The sequence below is a fragment of the Thermoascus crustaceus genome (genome assembly GCF_041956765.1).
Source record: "Thermoascus crustaceus strain CBS 181.67 unplaced genomic scaffold VTN00scaffold_11, whole genome shotgun sequence".
NCBI classification, from domain to species: domain Eukaryota; kingdom Fungi; phylum Ascomycota; class Eurotiomycetes; order Eurotiales; family Thermoascaceae; genus Thermoascus; species Thermoascus crustaceus.
Genome location: NW_027192537.1, coordinates 721,287 through 734,991, shown reverse-complemented (window position 1 = coordinate 734,991; position 13,705 = coordinate 721,287). Strand labels below are relative to the sequence as shown.

General features: G+C 51.6%; 4 protein-coding genes across 4 annotated transcripts; all 4 read right to left on the bottom strand.

Moving 5' to 3' along the window:
- Window positions 1–280: 280 nt before the first annotated feature.
- VTN00DRAFT_2971 (uncharacterized protein) lies at window positions 281–1,655 on the bottom strand (the record flags this gene model as incomplete). The annotated part of the gene is made up of 3 exons (XM_069429236.1): window positions 281–672; window positions 1,026–1,473; window positions 1,581–1,655. 3 exons carry the CDS (start codon window positions 1,653–1,655, stop codon window positions 281–283), a joined length of 915 nt encoding a protein of 304 aa, XP_069283383.1.
- Window positions 1,656–5,500: 3,845 nt separating this feature from the next.
- On the bottom strand, window positions 5,501–7,978 carry VTN00DRAFT_2970 (uncharacterized protein; the record flags this gene model as incomplete). Its single annotated transcript, XM_069429235.1, has 1 exon — window positions 5,501–7,978. One exon carries the CDS (start codon window positions 7,976–7,978, stop codon window positions 5,501–5,503), a length of 2,478 nt encoding a protein of 825 aa, XP_069283382.1.
- A 2,271-nt stretch (window positions 7,979–10,249) lies between these two features.
- Window positions 10,250–12,148, bottom strand: VTN00DRAFT_2969 (uncharacterized protein; the record flags this gene model as incomplete). The annotated part of the gene is made up of 4 exons (XM_069429233.1): window positions 10,250–11,243; window positions 11,329–11,774; window positions 11,844–11,912; window positions 11,987–12,148. The coding sequence occupies 4 exons, from the start codon at window positions 12,146–12,148 to the stop codon at window positions 10,250–10,252; spliced, it is 1,671 nt and encodes a 556-aa protein (XP_069283381.1).
- An 861-nt stretch (window positions 12,149–13,009) lies between these two features.
- On the bottom strand, window positions 13,010–13,657 carry VTN00DRAFT_2968 (uncharacterized protein; the record flags this gene model as incomplete). Its single annotated transcript, XM_069429232.1, has 1 exon — window positions 13,010–13,657. The coding sequence occupies one exon, from the start codon at window positions 13,655–13,657 to the stop codon at window positions 13,010–13,012; it is 648 nt and encodes a 215-aa protein (XP_069283380.1).
- Window positions 13,658–13,705: the final 48 nt, after the last annotated feature.

Below are 13,705 nucleotides of genomic sequence, written 5' to 3'. Positions count from 1 at the left end.
CTCTTATCTAAACCTAATTAATGAATGTGAATTCCAGAAAAAAAAAGAACAAGAAAGACAAATGTAAACAGTTGAATTCAAAACTTCCAAACCAAAGCATTTCTCACCACCATTGCCTCAACTGCCTTTGACTGATACAGGCCTGCCAAGTTCTGCTGGTCAGCAAATTCTGAAATACGATACACTGCTGCCAATGAGGTCAGTTTGAGAGGAATACTCACATTTGCCCTGACCATCCAGGCTATTATCTCTGGAAGGTGCGTTGTCCACCTCGAGGGCCCTAACGCCTGTGGAGCTCTCCGGCCTTCTCCTTGCTGTCACGAGAGCAGGTTTTTCCAGCAAGGTACCTTTCCATCGGGAGCATGCCTTCGCAGTTGTCGGCCACTTTACCAATAAGGTTGTTGGACATATCGCATCCGAGACTCTCCAGCGCAGCCTTGAGCTGCGTCTCTTTCTCCTTTTGCATCTGGCGAGAGGCGTTTGGGCCGTTCCACAGAAGAGTGGAATGACGATCCTGCTCCGCAAGATTGTTGCACGTCAAGGGCATCGAGGACGTGCTTCCCACTGAAGGGGAAGATCTGTTGGTTCTGGAAGGGGAATTACTGGAGGGCAGAGGCGCATTAAAAGATATATCGGGGGTAAATGCGCGTTGACCCGAGGTAGAGTGTATCTCTTGCGTTCTAGGAGCAGTCAGTGACTCCAAAAAGAAAGAATCATCTGTAGAATAAAAAGGGGTAAATGAAAATTTCTAAAGACAAGGGTCGCCGAGATATTATTATTATTATTATTATAATCAAGTTTAACGTCCATACCGAGCCTTCCGGCTATGACAGACCCTGATTCTTGGGCAGAAGCCCCTATTAGTCCCTAATCCCGTCTTTGACCATTCTGAACCTTTTCCTCGCCCCAAGCCGCCTGGTTGCGCAGGGCTTTTGGGCATTTATAAGCCCTCATTGTTGCCAGTATCAGTGTGGGTGTCGCCTGTCTGCTGCAGGCCACCCTCCCCTATTATCCTTCTCCCTCACGTTCTGCCTCCTCTAGGGCCGCCAGCCCCCATTCATCATCCTTCTGTATCCTCTCAGCTGCCCGAGCTGTTTCCCCTAAGGGGCATCCAACCGTCGTGTCTGCTAGGAACTGCAGGATGGCCTTGGTGGCCTTAGGATCTCCTAGTAGCCTTCCCTCTGGGTGACCCTCAGTTGTTGTTGGCAAAGCCACCCTAGCCCTGGTTAGGGCCCTATAGAGGGCCCTTCGCTGCTTCTGCCACTCTCTACATTCAAATAGAAGGTGGTAGACAGACTCCTTTGGGGCCTGGCACCCCTGGCATGCCTCTGAGTCTCGTACCTGGATCTTCTGCAGATAGGTCCCTATAGCTTCGTGACCAGTTTTGAGCTGGTAGTACCGACTGGCAATTTTCTTAGGGGCAGCAGCTGCTACTGGATCCTGTTTCCAGCCTGGCTGGGCCCTATATGCCCTCTGGGTATCCAGGGTTCTGTGGCCTAGTGCTCTAGTCAGCCATTGCTGCTTACAAGCCCTGATTGCTTCTGTACGAGCCCTATTGGTGTAGGCTATAGAGAGCTCACTAGGCCCTCCCCTGAGGGTCTTTGCTGCCGCCCGCTTAGCTGCCTGGTCTGCCCTCTCATTTCCCTCAATGCCATGGTGCCCAGGGACCCATTGGATTGTTGTCTGTCTGCCTTGTGCTTCTAGAGCCTGAGCAGCTCTATGGGCCCGGATGGCTAGACCTTGTCCAGGGCTTATTCCCTGATGTCGAAGCCGATCTATTGCTGCCTGGGAGTCTAGTAGAACTGTGACTGGCCCCCTGCCTCGAATCCTTAAGGCTAGCTCTAAAGCCTTACATGCTCCCATAAGCTCTGCATCAAACACTTCCTTCCCCACGCCTAGGGGGATCTCCCGAGCTTGCCAGGCCCCTTGGGGGTTCTGCCATGCAATGCCTGCCCCAAGTCGACCATTATCTAGTCGGGACCCATCTGACCATAGGGATAGCCCCGGGTGATCCCCTTGGGCTGCCTCTAGGGCGTCGCCGAGATATCCTATAATTGCAACTTAAAATAAACGCCCAGATCTAGTAGTAACCATCATGACAAGGGGATCATAAAAATGGTAGAAGCATACGACTTATTTCCAGACCCAGTGCTCCCTGCTTTAGCCAAAGGAGATATCAGTCTGACTGAGTTTGTGGAACGTCATATCTGTTGTAAGGCTTCGTTATTTGAATGGGAATCAGTAACAGATGTAGATAAACTATTCTGGGGCTTCTTTGGAAAGGCCGTTGGGCTCTCACAACTTCAAGTCAATAGGTATTTGCGAAAGGCCATACAACAATGGCTGTTTTGACTGGAGATATAGAAAACTGTGAGTATTTCAGGATAGTGTACTCTGTCACAGCTGAAGCAGGTCATAACCTGCTTTTATAACTTCACTGTTCAGAAAACAACTGGAGAAAAGGCGGCTTAAGCCATCTCATGCTTCGAGGGAAACAACTCATTCCAGGAATCATCTTCAGTCACTGGTAAAGGCTGGTGGGCCAAGACTCATTAGTGCTGATCAGTGCTGGATAGCTCGGAGGCCGGTTGATGGCCCCTTATTGCCTCAGGGAACATTGCTACCCTCTCTAAAAAAAAAAGAAAAGAAAAAAAAGAAAAAAAAAAGAAGGGGAAAGGGAAAGGCAAAGAAAAAAGGGAAAAGTCCAAACTATGCGCCTTGCCATATGCAGGTTCAATAGTATCACATATGCTGAGTCTAGCCATGCAATAGTAGCACAGATAATACCATAGCAATGAAATTGGCCAGCAGAAGTCTGGGAGAAATTATCTCTGGGATACAGATCGCTCCATTGGGTAGAGATAGGTACCGACTACATACCTCCTGTAGCTACAACACTTGTAGTATCATGAGAATTAAATGCATGCGATTAGGACCAACCACCTAGCCATGTAGGTTGTGTATGCTGTGCTGAAAGAATATATGTCGAGATATACTGGGAACAGCTAGGAAGCTTGACCTGGATGTCAAGTGTGAGGTGATATAAGATTAAAGAATCAGTCAATACCTCTAAAACATTCTAGAAGACCATTCTCGACTGCAAGTAGGGTCTTCTAGCCCCTGGTGGTCTGTACAGAGCAGCTTTGTTGCGTGAACTGCGCAATCACAGGTTCAATCCCCGCTATAGGGATCTTCCTATGAAGGAAGTTGCTCAGGTCAGGCTCCTGAAGTAAGCACTCCGTGGTTCTCTCTCATATTATGTACAATAAGTACAACCCACATATTAACAGTATGAGCTTTTTTTAGATAGAAGATTGACCTGGCATGCCATGCATGCATTTATGATAAAATGAATTGGGATGTTTTTGTGTTCTGGAGATTGAGGTATCGAATGGCCTGGTCCCCCCCCCCCCCCCTCCTTGTATGAAAGGCTTCATTCACACGCCTTTTTTCTGGGGGTGCTTTTTAATAATAAACAAAACAAATGATTTAATTCGAATTTTATTTGATATTCATTGATTCTATACCTAGCTAGCTACGTATAAATCTATCTATATGAATGAATGTAGGAGGTGACTTTCGCGACGACAACACGTCTCGATATGCTCGGCGCGCTTATTATGCCTCCGATTGCAAAGCATAAGAGTGAGGTAAAAGAGCAGTTGCAATCTGGGTTTGATCTTGGTATCTGAGGGTCAGGGCGGACCGACCCTGGGTTTTACCTTTTTGGTCGGTGCCGGGGTGAGATACCATTGTGTGAGAGAGAATTTCTGAAAAATGCAACAAATGGAAAGGGAGGGAAGAAAGTCTCGAGGACCAGCCTCGCACACGATGGGATGAGACGAGCGATAGATTGCGATCCAAGCTCAATAAAAGAAAACATTATTATCCTCGCCATCTGATCTGATCTACCTGTCTAACTATCTAGATCGATAGATTAGGTAGATAAGCAGATAGATCGATAAAACACCCCACAGCATACACACTCCACCCTACTTCACGCAGAATCGATAATCGATCGAGCAAATCAACACCAAAACAACATCAAAAAGTGGAGTTGGACTGCAGTTGTACCTGGTGCTTTTTTCCACGCCCTGCAAGCCGTAAATGCCACCGTCTCATGTTGATTTGGCAGATTTGGTGCGATCGTCTGCGTCGTGATGTGGTCCTTGGTGGAGTGCATGGAGTGTAGTGGAGAACCACGCCATGAGGTCAAGCTCACGTAGCGTAGCGTGGGTACGAGATGCGACCGATCGGATCGGGAGCAGATCAGCTCATCCGCGTCGACAGATGGAGCTGGATCGTGAGAAGGATTTAGTGCAGCTTGTCTTTCTGAGAAAAGGAGAGGGTAGAAAATGAGGTGACAGATGAGTGTGATATCGCGGTCATGATGTTGTCATTGTTAGTTGGCTCGGAGGGGAGCAACTCATCATCTTCCTGCATCTGCATCGAATGCCAATACACATCTTCTGACGAATCTCATCAGGAACATCTCATCTTTATCAATCAACCGATGAATCAAGAGTGAGATAGAAAAGCGGTTAGTTTGTCGACAGCTGTATAGAAGTAGATAATTAGCGAAGGGGAAAAAAGTGGGTTTCAGAGGTGGATGGGAGAGTTTTAATTTGGGCGCGCTAAGCGAGTGTGTAAGTGAACTGTATGGTCACTTTGAATAGTCATGTGATTTCACCGTCTGGCGGGTGTTTTGGGGTGGTTGATTATATAAGCGACGTATTGTATTGTCATGTGCTAGAGATGCCCCGCACAGGGTGGAGTGGCCGAAGTTTCTAGATGGTCGGTGTTGTAGAGAGGTGCTGAGGTATAGACGCATTGAGTAGCTATATGGAGATTTTGGGGAAAAGGTAGATGTATCGTGGAAAGTAGATGCTATTGATGCCATTTCTCTCTCTAAATCTAGTTTCCGGTGTAACTTTACCATGTGGTGAACAGGTACCTAATGTTTGCATTTTCCAGCTGCACCAAGGGCAAGTAAATAATGCGCGATTTGCAGCAGGAATACTGCCCTGATCACAAATAGAGACTATAACATCTACCTATTTGCAATCAGTACTGGTGTACTTCTGCCCGATACACACCCTAGGATGAAATGCTCCAGCTTCTATCCTGTATACCTGGTCACATTCAGGGTTCACTCAATCTGACAATGATATGTGGCTGACTCAACTCCTTCAGGCCAGAGACTCGGTCCAGATCAATGCCCCAATCTTCTGGCTCACTGGATTGTTGGTAGGAAATCATAGCGGGAACCAATACAACCAATGGCTTGAACAGGTATAATCTAAAGAGGTCTATTCAACTCATATCTATCATGCGACATCCAAGGAGAGCACCAAGAGAATATACAGTTCCATTCAACCAGACTCCGAGAACACAGCAGTACACACCTACCAACGAACCATGAACCATGAACCATGAACCTCATGACAAGTCATACACAACGCAGCCAGACCCAACCAATCCAAAAGCGCATGCATCCAGACTAAAAACTAAACAACCCACTCCTCCTCTTCCCATACGGATACACAACCAACGCAGCCAGAAACAACCCGACCGTGATCCCAATCGCGACCTGCACCATACCATAACCGAGATTGGCCACCGCGTTCTGCGGCCCCGCCGCAAATGCCGTGTTGCCGCTCTGGTTACTCCGGTTCGTGGCGTTCCCGCTCTGCGTGACGTTGCCCCGGATCTCGTTGGCGGACTGCACGCCGGAGATCAGCGATCCTGTCGCTGCCAGCCCCGACGGGACCAGCACGAAGATGGCCGGCAGGATCGCGGTCGCGGCGTGTCCATGCCACAGGCGGCTGTACAGGTTGCCCAGGACGCCGAGCGTAAACGCGCCGAGGGTGTTCGCCACCTGCGTGTTGGAGCCGAGCCGTTTGGTGCTGAAGAAGTTGACGATGTAGCCGGCCATGGCGATGAAGACCATCACGGGCACCTGCTTCCACTTGGCCTGGTTCACCAACGCCAGGAACACAGCTGCCAGCGCCACGAATGGAAACCGCTGAAGATATTGGTTTTTGATCGGCGAAGGGGGACAGGTCACCTGCGAGTTTGCTTTGGGATCCATCAGACCGTAGATGGTCGTTCCCACCGTGATTCCATATCCCAGGAAGAGGGAGTAGATGATGGCATACACCATACGAATGGAGCCGGCAATAATCTGGTGGGATTGCAGCTCCAGACTGCTACAGAGAACCAGGAACCCAGGAAGAATGAGTGCAATGGAAGATTGAGCCATTGAGGAGAAACAGAAGATGTAATTCGGGGTCCCATCCGTCATCCCATGCCGTATACTCCCAATCGCGCGGGACAGAAAGGAAGTCAACACCGAGGCGAACACCTCGAATACGTTGGCGTACAGGGCCGAGTTCGGTGCAATGATGTAACGCATAACGCCGAGCAGACAACCCAGGCAGAAAATAATTGGCATGTCGATAGGTCGCGCCTCGAAGGCAAATGGCCCGACTGCCGTACTGGCCAGCCCGGTCACCAATACCAGGATCCATTTATTGAACCTTGGCTTACTTTTCATGATCTCGTCCAGCTGCTGTATTGCCTCTTCGACCCCGATCAGGTCATGGACAACATTCTTGTAGACATTATGGGTATCTGCCAGACGTGCGAGGTCGACGCCCTGTGCCACTCTGATCAATTTGACCTCCGTCGTGCGGGTTGAGGGATCATCGAAGGACATGATCATACAGCCGGGAAGATAGAGGAACTGACCGTCCACCTCGAGTACTCTTGCTGTCATCTGCATGTACTCTTCCAGCCGGTGCGTCGGGGCACCGAACTTCATCAACGCGCGGCAGAGCTGCATGAGATACCGCTGACGGGAGATGATCTCCGCGATGTGCACCGTCACGCGGATCTCGTCCTCCAGACGCGGCTTGCCGCCGCCCGGCTGCCTGCTGCGCCGTTTAGCGGCGGCGGACATGATCTCGCCCGAGTGAATGGGCGTACCTGTTGCGCTCAGATTCGAAGAAGCTCCGACCAGAGAGACGGTGGATTGACTCTGCGGCTTCTTGTACCACTTCAATTTTTCCTTTTTCGGCGTCGACGTACCGGAGGAAGGCCGGGAAGGGCCTTCCGTTTCCGTTTCGCTGTCCGAGGGCCGTTGCCCTTTCATCGAAGCAGAATCGGACCCCGGTTGGTTGCCATATAGTTTGAGCAGCTGCGACAGGATGCCACCACCCCCGCTGCGGTATCGAAGTTCCGACTCTGCGTCAGAATCTCCCCCATCAACCGGCGTGGATTGACCGCCAGACTGTGCAGGGCGCATCTTACGGCGTCGACTGGCCTGATCCTGAGTCATCTCTCGTACAAGGCGATGTGCCTCCGACGTGGAAGTAGCCTGCCCCCGCCGCCTGTCCTCATCGCTCTTCTGCTTGTCGTCTGTTAGGTCCGACAGAGGAATATTGCCGCCGCCTCCCCAATCTCCCTGCGAAGTAGCCGAGGTCAACGGGTCTCCTTTCGTATGGGTACGACCGACGAGATGGGCTAGGCGCCGAGTTTTCTCTTTCGCAGACTGGCCGACAGCCCTCAACCGATTCCCGTCTCTGGATTTGATAGCGTCCTTGATCTTATCACCTACACCTTCCCTGGGCCTCTCCTCTTTCTCCTCTTTCTCTTGATTTTTCTCCTCCCTCTCTTTGCGCTCGTCCTCCGAGGGGGCTGCCTGGTCCGTCACGTCCGCTGATGGTTGAGGCTCCGGCATAGACGGCCGCTGCTCCCGCTGGCGTTGTTCCACCTCCTCACGGCCTGATATCAAGCCGCGTACCTCTTCATTGTTGTCAACCTGGTGGATAGAGCGGAACCTGACGCGCGGTCCTCTGGGCCTCTCTTCCCTGTCCTCCGCCCTCTCATCCGTCTGCTGGGTATCCGTGCTTGGCTGGGTATTTGCGCTCTCATTGCTGGCGTATGATGATTGACTATCATGGACTTGATGGGGCATGAGAGAGGAGGGTTATAGGTCTTTTCTCAGTAAGCTGAAGCTTGGGATATTGAACGTATGCGAAGGTTGGACCCTGTAAGAATAGGGCTATCCACTTAAGGATACTCAAAGATGCTGTCACATTTTTAGTGAGGGCTCGGCGATTGAGGTTATGAAGAAAGCACATACCAACTTGTAACGCCCCTGCGACGGGTTCCAGCTGCTGGGTTTGCCGAATTCTCTTCTCTGCAGCTGGATGATAAGGCAGGAGCGACGGCCCAAACTGCACTTTATTGTGAGTGCTGAAAAGTGGAAGTAGATGACCTGAGGGTATCAAGGAGCACTGCGAACGTGAAAAAGTCCTCAAGTGTACCGACGTGCAGAGGAACTTCCGCCGGAGCTTGAGTTTATGTAGCTGCTTGCAGTGAGCTCAGTCAACCAGGATCAACAGGGGTATCTAGGGACTGAACGTCTAGAACGCAGGAGGCCAGCAAGATCAGCGATGGAGCAGCGGACGCTTGCAGTCGAACGAACGCCACGGGCAAACAGGATCTCGGGATGCCAAGGGTGACTGACTGAGGCCGAGTGGCTCGCGCCTCCAGAGAACCGACGTCCATCGAAAATTCTGTTTTTCGACGTCATCTCCCGAGGCCATGGTTTCCCTTCTTGGCCTGCAACTACTGTCGCCCCAATCAGACGCTGCTAACAGTTCTCCAGGAATAGTGAACACGGACAACAAAGACCAGCAAGGATAACATCCTTAGGTCTGTCTCAGGACCATGACAGCAGAACGGGATCTGAAGGTTGAGCTCCCGCGTTGGAGAAGCAGCCGTTGCGTCAGAGATGGATCGTTCGCCGCGGTGGGGCAGGACAAGACAAGCTCTGAGCTTCATGGCGATCCATGACGCCGACGGTCGAGCGCGACGGCGGTGGCAGATGCGATCTCGATCCGATCTTGATGTCGTTTGTTATCAGATGCTGCCTGGACATCTTCTGCTTCTGGTGCCCCCTTAGTCCGGGGTGCGGCTTGACGACGCTGCTCACCAGACACTCCCTGCGAGGCGACGAACACGATAGAACCCCTTCCACGCTCATCAAACAGCTCTAGAAGGTCTAGAACACAGGCGTTGCGGGTCTATCTCCCGCTCGACGGGACGAGAATAGAAAAGCGAATCGGACGGGATCCAAGTCGAGCGGACGTTCTGGATTCCGTTTCCACACGGGGTCGACTCGACTCGAGCCGTCCAGTCCAAAGCCATTCACCAGACTTAGGCTCAAATGGTGTTACCCCGGAAGCCTTCTTCTATTTTTGTTCCCTCTCTGCTGCAGGCAATCCGTCAGTAGTATTGTAGTAGTAGTAGTGGTGGTGGTGACTGAAACACCAAGGTTGAGGATGTGCAGATCGGCGGTTTAACTCCCGCGTTGCCAAGACCTCGACATTAACCATATTTAGACCTGACATGTGTGTCAAACTGTGGCAATGCTCACACAGAAAACGTGACTGTGCCTAATTATGCATCAATGATAGAAATTGGGAATTTCTCTGCTGCTGTCATTGTATATCTTTGAACTGAAGGTTTGTTGTTTTTAAGAGGAGAGGGTTGTCACACAAGAAGAAAATAAAAAAAAATGACAAAGAGATTCCCTAGGTGAGTGGAGACTTCAAAAAAATTCTCTAACTACTACACTAGTAGATATTTTGCTATGCATACCACTCAATGCATTGCACAGAACTACTAGATGTTGTTATGTGCGGCCTCATCCTATCCGTATCCAAGTCCGTGATCGTGATGGCTGGGATATATGCCATGCCCATCTCTTTAAAAGAAACGAGGCACTATGTACGTAGTAACCCATCGACAGGCGTAGTGTTCATGGAGGCCCCCTTAGAGTTGCACACGTACAGTATATGGGGAAAGTTACAACCCTGGGTCTGCGTTTCCGCATCTGGGTAGCAGGTATATATATATATATTATATATCGTTCTGTTTTAATGAATGCAAGGACCTGTCTATCTGCAAAGATCTATGTTGGATAGATAAAGTGGCACCGGCAGCCATCAAGGTGGGATTGGGAAGTGTGGAATGAAATATTGGTTTTGTTTAAAAGAGATCACTAACTCGCTACCCGCTGCTGCTGTTGCGAACTGCGAACTTCCTGTTATCATATATATATAAAAAGACCATAAAGTTCCAAGGATAGGAAGGAATAAAGGACAGATTATTCATTCCCTCCAAATAAGTATAGATATTTTTCTCCATGAATAAAAATATTATCTCTTTCTCTTACTAGTCAGTAGATATAAACAAACTCATCATTCTCCCGATCCGTCAGGTCGAGCTTTACCGCATCCTCCGCACCTGGTGTCGTCGTCATCGTCCCATCCTTCCCCTTCCCCGTGTGCTCCTCCCTCCTCTCGTTCGAGGAAACAAACTTGTTATCCATACTCGAATCATGCACCACCCTCCCCTTCCCCGCCCTCACCCTCCTCCTCTCCTGCCCCCGATTCAGCAACACCAGATTGCCCACCTGCAACGCAATCACCACGACCAGCGCAACATTGATCCCCAGCACCGCGCGCAGACCGGGTCTATACGCCGGCGCGTCGTCGGAGTTGAAGAGCAACGGCCCGATGATGTTCCCCGCAGAAGAGCCGGCGTTGTAGATGGCCATGATGACGGATTTCTTGGTCGCGCCGGCGGTGTTGCCCATGATCCAGGAGACAATGATGGGGTTCGAGCCGAAGAGCGTGGCGAGGAGGTAGTATGCTGCCAGCAAGGCGGGTTGGTTTCGGGTGTTGTTCGTGGTGGAAGTGCTGCCGTGTGGAAGGGCGTACAGCATCACGACGCCCGTGATGACGGGTCCGATGAGTGCGATGAAGACGGGGGACTTGAGTCGGACTTTCTGCGCCGCGTACGACGCCAGCAGGATAACCAGCACCTGCACGGCCCCGAAGGGCATGTTCAGCAGCGACGTGATGGATTTGTTGAACCCCAACCCGTCGAGGATCAAGGGTCCGAAGACGTTCGTGACGGCCGCCCCGACGTTCAGGAGCAGGGACATGCTCAGCCAGAGGTAGGTTTTTGGGTCAAGAAGGGCTTCGATGAGGTGGTTCCATTTGAATGAGGCTTCGGTGCCGAGGCCGGTTTGGTTGGCGCGCAGGCGCTCGATGGCTTGGTGCCGTTCGGAGGGGGTGAGGAAGCGTGCGGTCGTGACGCTGTTGTCGAGCTTCCAGTAGATGAAGGGGACGGTGAGGATGGTGAGGAGGCCGACGAAGAGGAAGATGCTGGATGGGTTGTCAGTATCTTCGTATATACACTGTGCATGTACATAGTAGCAAACACGGTTAGGTAGGTTGGAGGTAGACGTACATCTGCCACGACTTCATCCTTTCAGACTGGATCTGCCCCAACCCATACGACAACGCCGACCCAATAACGGTCGCGAGACCATTCGTCCCATACCACGCCGCGACCCGAATCGGCTGCTCCGCCCGTCTATACCAGTGCGTCGTGATGATACTAAACAGGGGCAAACACCCCCCTTCAAACAGTCCCAAAAAGAACCGACAGACCAGCAGACCAGCATAGTTGGAGCAGGCCGCCATGGCAGTCTGCGCGATGCCCCAGCCCAGGACGAGGACCGGCATGAGGATCCGGTGCGGGACGCGCACGATCAGGAAGGACGAGAAGGGCTGCCAGGCGAGCTGGGCGATGGGCGCGATGGATCCCACCATGGAGTATTGGTTGCCGCGGAGGTTGGTGTCTTTTGCGAGGCCGAAGATGGAGGCGTAGCCGAGGACGGATTTGTCGAGGATCTAGCAGAGTAGTCGATCAGTTGGCGGCTCATATTCCTAGTATGGGTATGAGGACGAGAAGATAGATACCTGGAGGAAATAGACCCAGACGAGGATTGGCAGGATGACCTTGTCCGTCTTCCGGAGGATGCGCTTATTCTGGATGAAGATGAAAGCAGCTATGAGCAATGCCTCTCTCATGGAAATTGCGTGTGAAGGAATCGGAAACGCACATCTTCCTCCGTCAACACCACCCTCCCATCCTCACCAACACCCTCATCACAGCGGATGGAGGGACCATCGACAGCGCCGTCTGCTGACTTTCCAATCTCGACATCACGCCCAGCCGGCACCTTCGTCGTAGACGACTCTCGGATCGAGTCGACAGCGGACATTAGTTATGTCAGCATCCAAGTCGGGAGAAGAGCGTCATAGCCGTCGAAACAAAGAAACAAAATTGTCAAGGAACGCTCTGTGGTCACAGTGCAGGACGGCAGGTATATATGCATGCATGAGCGGGACCGCTCGCCCCTCTCCTGCTGTCACACAGCATCATCGGGATGATCGCTTTGGAGAGGGTAAGCGTTAGCGATGGAGGACAGTCTGTGGAACGTCGAACGGTATCCGTCTGCTTGTCTGGCTGTGACGATCACTTGGTGCTTTAAAATCTCAGGATGTCAACAGATCCTAAGCATCCAGTCCAATGCGGGGCCCCAACAACCGATTGCGGGGAAAATACGAAGTGCGGAGCTTTTCTGTGTCCATTGCCGCATAGCGGGAAACTGTAGATCTGCGGCGGAACCCCGAGTCTTGATCGGAGATCTACACGGTACATCCACAGAGACCGGCGCATCTCCGACGTTGCTTTCGCCTTGATGAACCAAGGTCCAGCGCAGCAGAGCTTGGAGGGAGGAGAGTGCATACCATACAAACAACTGCCTTTTTTCTTTTTCCCAACTGTTCCTGGCATGTGAGATGTTCACTGCACATGGAGGCTTTCCTTGCAGACTCTGGGACATAAAATAAAGACAGGGCACATGCACATGAATCTAAACAGGCAAACAAAGACGACAGTGACAGTAAGCTTTTTTTTTTGTCCTGGATAGGTACTTTGTTTTCGGAGAGGCAACTATAATAAATCTCATTGCAATAAGCTATGTACAGGACATACTATGCTACAGCTACAGTACAGTACAATCATGTCACGCGACGTGATGTGATTAGGTTAGATCATAGACCGTAAATCGTAGATCCGGTTACTTACTAGCGTCCTTCTCCAGATGACTCAGATCATCAGCCATCTTGTTCTCCGCCTTCTTCTTCTCATAACTCTCAACAACATCTCCATCCACCGCCGTCTGCTCAAACACATCCACCTTGGTCGACGCAAACTTCCGCGCACTAACCCCCATCTCGAACAGCATATCCAGCTCCGCGAACGTCCGTCCCCTGGGCTCAGGCACCCGGAAATACGTATACACCACGCACAGGAAGCAGATCCCGCCCCAGAAGAAGCCCGTGTAGTTGCCCCAGTTCCACGCCCCCGGGTTGAGCATGTAAGGGGTGAGCACGCCACAGATGATAGCGACGACGTTGTACAGGTTGCGGCCGAGGACGACGGTCTTGATCTGGAGTCGGCGGGTGGAGAGTTCCGCGACGAGGGAGTAGCAGACGGTCCCGACGGAGAGCTGGTAGAAGAGGGCCCAGATGATCATCATGCTGCCCGTGGCGAGGGAGGCCTGGTCGCGGTGTTCCGAAGGCACCAAACCCAGGAAGCCCATGACGAAGAGCATCGCGCACAGCCCGCACAGGCCGTAGAGGTAGAGCGTGCGCCGGCCGATGCCCAGCGTCATGAGGAACCAGGCGCCGAAGACGCCGAGCATGTTGATCCCGTACTGGCCCATGGCGAAGGAGTAGGACTTGGACGTGTCCAGACCCGCCTGTTCGAGGAA